This window comes from Rhincodon typus, chromosome 7 (genome assembly GCF_021869965.1).
Source record: "Rhincodon typus isolate 14 chromosome 7, sRhiTyp1.1, whole genome shotgun sequence".
In the NCBI taxonomy this organism is placed as follows: domain Eukaryota; kingdom Metazoa; phylum Chordata; class Chondrichthyes; order Orectolobiformes; family Rhincodontidae; genus Rhincodon; species Rhincodon typus.
In genome coordinates, this window is record NC_063338.1 from 21831434 (window position 1) to 21838730 (window position 7297).

A 7297-nucleotide genomic window follows, 5' to 3' on the forward strand; every position below is an offset into this window, starting at 1 on the left:
CCTTGTTATCTCAGATTCTGTCTCTTAGCTGCTTTACCAAACATTATCATACCTGCTGGCTACATCCTCATTGAATTCACAGAGATAACTCACAATACAGAATCTCAAAAAAAAAGCCTTTTAAAAAATAATCTCACTAAGCTCCATTGATCTCTGTGGCATAGGACACATATACCGTTCCCAAATAGTAATGCAAATTAAATATCTTCTAACTCCAAAGAACAAAGAACAGTACAGTATAGGAACATGCCCTCCAGCCCACCATGACTGCGCCCACACATGATGCCTTTCTAAACTAAAATATTTTTGATCCCAAGTGGTCCATATCCCTCTATTCCCTGCCTATTCATATGTCTGTCAAGATGCCTCTTCAACGTTGCTATTGTATCCGCCTCCACCACCTCCTCTGGCAGCACATTCTAGGCACTTACTGCCCTCTGCATAAAAAACTTGCCTCTCACATTTCCTTTAAACTCACCCCCTTTTAGGTATGTGCAATGCTTTGCTTAATTCTGCAAAACTACATTAATAATGCAGCGTTTTTAGTAAAGTAAGTCCACCCTCTGTTTATGATCTTATCTTTCTAACAACTAACCTCAAGTCATCATGAACTTCTCTCCCCGTAATAAACTAAAAGTTTCTTTGAATTTGACTTACTTCAGTACCAGTTTCTCAGCCAGATGTCCTACTTTCTACAGTTTAGGCATTAATAACCAATTATATTCGAAAAAATATGAATCTGACAGGTTAGGAAGATTAGATCACATGGGATTCAGGGAAAGCTAGACAATTGGATGCAAAAGTGGCTCAACAGTGGGAGACAGAGGATGTTGGTAGAGGGTCGTGTTTTGGGCTGGAGGCCTGGGACTAGAGATGTTCCACAGGAGTTGGTGCTAGGGCTACTGCTGTTTGTCATTTATATAAACAATTTGGATGTGAATACCGGAGGCATGGTTGCTAAGTTTATGGATGGCACCAAGATTGGTAGTATAGTGGATTGTGAAGAAGGTTATCGAAGAATACAAAGGGATCTTGATCAGCTAGGCCTTGGGCCATGGAGTGGCAGATGGAGTTTAATTTGCATAATTATAAGCTATTGCATTTTGGTAAGAGAAACCAGGGCAGGAGTAGTTAATGACAGGGCCCTGGGAGTGTAGATGAACACAGACACCTAGGGGTTCAGATATATAGTTCCTTGAAAGTGGCGTCACAGGTTGGGTGGTGAAGAAGGCATTTGGCATGCTTGCCTTCATTGGTCAGAGCATTGAGTTTTGGAGTTGTGATGTCATGTTGCAGCTGTACAGGACATTGGTGAGGCTACTTTTGGAGTACTGTGTACATTTCTGGTCAACCTACTATGGGAAGGATATTATTGAATTGCAATGGGTACAGAAAAGATTTACAAGGATGTTGCTGGGACTACAGGGTTTGAGTTATAGGGAGAGCCTGGATAGGCTGGGACTTTTATCCCTGAAGGATGTCCTTACAGAGGTTTATAAAATCCTGAGGAACATAGATAAGGTGAATAGCAAAGTTTTTTCTCTCAGGTAAGGGAGTTCAAAACCAGAGGGCATAGGTTCAAGGTGAGAGGGGAAAAAGTTAAAAGGGATCTGAGGGGCAAATTTTTCACACAGTGAGTGGTGCATATATGGAATGAATGGCCAGAGGAAGTGGTAGATGCAGGTACAGTTACAATATTTAAAAGACATTTGGTTAGGTACACAAATAGGAAAGGTTCAGAGTGTTATGGGCCAAATGCAGGCAAATGGGATTAGTTTAGTTTGGGAAACCTGGTCGGCATGGACTAGTTCGACCGAAGGGTCTGTTTCCGTTCTGTATGACTCTATGAATGTTTGTCCTATTACCTAGGGTGGTTCTCACCACTCTGAGACATGGCTGAAATTACTAGTTCTGTTCTGTGCCTATCATTACAACACAGAGACTGGCAGCCAAATCAAATCAGCCTCTCTGTTCCTGAAAGATTAAAATACTCAATGATCCTCAAAATTGACCCCAATGGTTCCTGACCAGACTTTCTGAATAACCATTGCTAGGCTTTGTGAATAACTGAAATCAGACACTAGGTTTATAGCTTAAAAAAGATTTAACAATTTATTAATAAAGTAGCTTTAGCAAAGCAAAATTAATGTCTGCGATTTAAACTCAATTTTCTTTCATTCTAGCCCACATTCTCACACAAAGACAGAAACAAACAGACATGTGAAGGAAAAAAAACTAAGATGTAACTGGCCAGTTCACTTGAGCAGACTCCACGATCTGTAACATCACTGGCACATGGGATTGTATCTTGCTTAGCTGCTTACAACACCAATGTTTGCAAATGGTTCCCAGTAGGCTTCAGGGAAAATTCACTGATGACTTATAATTGAGATTCTGTTTTCCAAACTTCCAATAAGTTGATAACATGGGGATAACCAGGAAACAATCAAACCTCAACTCTGTAACTTTCACAGGCACAATCCTTCTAAATAAACCACAGTTCAAACTTTGGTTTCGCTTTGTTAAACTGATTGGCACCATAACTCCGTGGGAGACCCCCGTTGATATTCAATCATCTGTTTGAGCATACTGTTGTTCCGGAGTCAAAAAGTCTACAAAGTTCTTTGAACAAAAAAATCGAGCGGCAATCAATTTCTGGGTCTGATCTCAAAAATAAGTAGCAGTTTGTTTGGTCTCTTTTTCAAACCACAAGTTAGTGTTCAGTGTCCAAAAATCACCTTCAGCTCTCAGCTGTCCGTTCACTGTTCCAAATCAAAAATGATTTTAAAAAAAGAACAGAATAATGAAAAATTAACGAGAGTTCAGGACATTGTCTCACAGCAATCCCAGGAGGGCAACTCAAAATGTTGTAGGTGAAATGTTGGGTCCTGTAAGGACTCTGCCAGTCAATGCCCCTGAGTTGAACAGAATGATTTGAACAGTACAGCGACAGCTCTTAGCCATTCGTTTTCTTACATTGACTATTTGGCTCCACTACCATGTCTAACACACCAGGGACACAGGACCCTTTACACTTGACTCCTCCATGCCCCCGATTCCACCCTGTGTCTTCCACTGGACCTCTCCACCATGCCTCCAGTCCCACTTCAAAACTCCCCTCATCATTGACTCATTCTGGCCGATCCCCGTGCAAGAATCTATTCTCCTCTCCCTTGTGCCAGAGTTAAACTTGAAAAGTTAGTGACCTTACATGCAAATACACAAAGCCAACCATGCATGCCACCTTTAAACAATTGCAAACTGGGTACCAAAGGATTCTCAAGAGCCACCAACTCTATCTTCAAGATTACGGTAATTTCATAGGCTATGATGGCAAAGTATTTTTTGTTGTCACTGGTCTGGACAGCAACTGTTTTGAAAGGAATGGATGAAATGGGATGGAATGGATCTTATTAAAACTGCATTTTTAACTTAAAACCTTCACTTTGAGTCTCAGTGCTAGAAAGATATGTTACAATATGTAGTATGTGGAGTAATATACTATGGAATGAGGAAAATTATTTTTTACTCAGAATTGTGAGCCTTTGGAATTCTCTACCACACAGTACTGTGGAAGCTCATTTTTGAATATGTTTAAGGTGGAGATTGATAGATTTATGATTACCAGCAATGTACAGTGTTATGGGGAAAGGGTGGTTGAAAGGAATTGAAGTGTTTGATCAAGTATGATCATATTAAATGGTGATGAAGGCTCAACGGGTTGAATGGCCTTGTTCTTCTGTATCCAAGTGACAAGGGACAATGAGGAAGTGAAGAGAATTAGCATCAATAAAAAGTTTGAACTGGAGAAATTAATGTGGTTGAAAGTTGATAAATCTCCAGGACCTGAATCTACATCCCAGAGTATTGATGAAAGTAGCTATAGAAACAGCCTCTGCAGCAGTGATTATCTTCCCAAATTCTACAGATTCTGGACTGATTCCTGAGGATATAAAGTTAGCAAATGACATCGCACTAATGGAGAAGGAAGTGAGAGAGAAACAGGGAACTGCTGACCATTAGCCTGACATCAGAAGTAGGGAAAATACTAGAAACTATTATAAAGGCTGTGATAGGATCTGATTAGGTATAGTCAGCATGGATTCATGAATAAGGAATCATGTTTGACACACTAAGGTGTTTTGTTTTAAAGTTGTTACGAACAAAATTGATGAAGGAGAGCTGATGGGTTTGACTTGGTTTGATTTACTACTATCATATGTACCAAGGTATAGTGAAAAGTGTTGTCTTACGTGCTTTACAGGCAGATTGTACTATATAAGTGCATCAGTGTACTTAGATTTTCATAAGGCTTTCAATAGGGTTTGGTTAGAAAAATAACAACACACGGGATATGAGATAATGTACTGGCATGGATTAATGATTGGCTGATAAACGGAAAACAGAGTAGGAACAATGGGTCATTCGTACGTTGGCAGCTATAACTAGTGGGATACTGCAAGGATCAGTACTTGTTCCCTAGTGACTTACAACATATGTGGGTGATTTGGAGGTGAGTATTAAATATTCAAAATTTGCAGATGATACAAAGCTAAATGGGAATGGGTGCTGTACGAAAAATGTAAATAGGCATCATGAGGCTTTGGACAGGCCTAGTGAATGGGCAAGAACATGGCAGATGGAATATAGTATGGATAAAAGTGAGATTATCTGCTTTGATAGGAGGAACAGATGGGCAGCATATTTCTTAAATGGTAGGAATTGACAAGTGTTGATGCACAAAGGGACCTAGGTATCATTGTCAATTAATGTTTGAAGCCTAACATGCAGGTACAGCAAGCTATTAGGAAAGTTTTTAGAATGTTAGCCTTTATTGCAAAAGATTTTGAGTACAGGAGTAATGGAGTCTTGCTTCAATTGCATGGGAGCTTGGTTACACGGCACGTGGAGTACTGTGTGCAGTTTTGGTCTCCTTATCTCAAGAAAGATATTATTTCCACAAAAGGAGTACAGCAAAGGTTAGCCCAACTTGTCCCTGAGATGGAAGGACTGTTGTATGAAGACAGATTGAGCAAACTGGAAATGTATTCACGAGAGTTTCAAAGAAAGTGAAGTGGTGATCTCATTGAAACTTACAAAATACAGGTAGTTCTGCTATAACATGTTCGTTAACGCGAATTGGCTGTAATGCGATTGATGAATACTGGATGCTGTTTGGATAATGCAAACTTTCTACTGTACAGGTATAGTGATTGTCTGTAGCAATTTCCCTATAACGTGATTTTCTATCGCGCAATTTGCTATAACGCAAGGTTATACAAGAATGCAACTATCGCGTTATAGGAGAACTACCTGTACGTAGACAGCAATAGGGTGAGTAAAATGAATTGAGGTGTTCCATCAGCGATAACCAGATTGAATGGTCAGGCAGGCTCAACAGGCTGAATGGACTACTTCTGTTCTTATGTTCCAACTGTCTGCATTGTGATGCAGTTTAAGATTTATCAAAATTATGATAACATTGGCTTCGTAGTAATTTTAATGCCAAGTAAATCACTGTTTGAAAACATGACAACATATTTCACATATTTTGTAAATGTTACAGAAGTTTAAAAAAAAAATTCTGGCCTAGTAAAGTTTAATAACCACTTGACTACCCTTCAGTAAATGAGTAAAAGTTGGCAACTTTTTGACAATAGGATGCAGCATAGTTTAGTTACTGTTCTCATCACACAAACACCTTTCTACTTAATGAGCCAATGGATAGTAATTAGAGGATCAATTCTTGTTCCGATCAATTGTGGTAGAATTATCACTGTCTTAACTGACAGCACTTAGACGGAATAAGAAATGAATTTTATACTGTCCATAAAATGCTATGTAGAACCTAGATTTTGTTTTATTATTTTGTTTGTTTTTCCCTCACATTTCAATCTTCTCCCCATCTCTCCTGGTGCAGAATGCAATGGATCCCACTAATGTTCAAATAACCTGTTCTCCTTTGTAATTTGGACAGCGAGTATCAGAAGACTACTTGACTATTGGAGTTCAGCACACTTAAATGCAACTGCATCCTCATGTTATTTGTAGGCATTCTTACTTTACAGGAGGTCCCATTCAAGTATTCATGTGTGGATGAAATGTTTCTTCTATAATGACTTAGCAATGTCAAACTGTACTACATGTTGTGTTATGCCAGCTTTCATTAACCTGTGCACAGTATGCTACTCGTTGAAAACTTGTTCCATTTACGTATATTTTTAACTGTAGTGTTACTGTAGGCAATAGAGTCACAAAGTGATTGAACAAGCTGCAGAGCAATGCTGCAGTGCAAAATTTGACAGGCTGCAATATTCAGATTACCGACTAATATAAGCAACATTACTTCTATCACCTTTAGAAGGTTTTCCCAAAATTTGAATGAATCGCAGTAGAATTACAATGTTTATAAATAGTGTAGCTCTAAAGAGGGAAAGTAGATTTTTACGATGATTTTTTTTACACAAATCATCATTTGGAATGCATTTTAGCTCAAAACAAAAAGGACGAAACTAATGAATCTTAATGCTAAAATTAGGAAACGCATTTTACAATTTTTAATCGTATCTTGAGGTCACTGATAATTGCATTTTGTAATTCCTATTACAAATTACTTCCATTTCACAACAATTTAAAAGGAATAACCCGATTGGTCTGTCTGTTCCAGATCAATTTCAATTAATGTGCAATTCTGATTTTAAAAAGATCAATGAAGAGTGGTTGCAGGTTTTTGTCCAAAAGGAACTTAATAATATCATATTACAAGTATATGAATATGCTGCAACCTTGCTCAATCACCATTTCTAACGAAGTCTACATGTCGTTAGCAATGCAATATATTCCGTTGACATGCTCAATTTCCCCTATTTCCTCTCGCTATATACTTTTGATGCATAGTTAATATACTTAAATTAACTTCTTGCTTACCTATTTGACATGATGGCTGGAGTGTGGTTTCTGATTGCTTGGACTTCCCTTGAGCTTAATGGGGTGGTTGGTTTTACAGACTTGTTGATTTCATCCCCCCACACTGTAGCAGATCCTCCAGCCTTCACTGAGGCTGGCCGGCTTCCCAGCTGAGTTACCTGCAAGGTGAACACCCCCCTCTCCCTCTAGCAAATTTTACTGCTTTGCGAAACAACTGTGTGTGCGTGCACACTGGCTTATGCTTTTAGGAGCCCCTGAAGTTTCTTCCAAAGCTCAGCGTCTCTCCCACTTTGCTCCTCCAACTCCAGGGCAACCACGACGCTGGCGCATGCGCAGTTTCAGGGCTGACGGGGGCTCCACGGGAAGCCTG

General features: G+C 39.2%; 2 protein-coding genes across 3 annotated transcripts in view; one reads left to right on the forward strand and one right to left on the reverse strand.

Annotated features, from left to right (window-relative positions):
- The window catches only part of iqca1 (IQ motif containing with AAA domain 1), a 152847-nt gene extending 145559 nt beyond the window's left edge, over positions 1 to 7288 (reverse strand). Inside the window, exon 1 of the mRNA XM_048598862.1 lies at positions 6928 to 7288. Within this exon, the coding sequence (XP_048454819.1) occupies positions 6928 to 6938 (11 nt within the window). The 5' untranslated portion in view covers positions 6939 to 7288. The remainder of the gene's footprint in view (positions 1 to 6927) is intronic.
- The window catches only part of LOC109913330 (atypical chemokine receptor 3), a 37004-nt gene continuing 34185 nt past the window's right edge, over positions 4479 to 7297 (forward strand). The window contains exon 1 of one of the 2 annotated variants that reach the window (XM_020512828.2): positions 4479 to 4513. The gene's annotated coding sequence lies outside the window, so the exon portion shown is untranslated. The remainder of the gene's footprint in view (positions 4514 to 7297) is intronic. The other variant, XM_048598865.1, reaches the window with a different exon arrangement.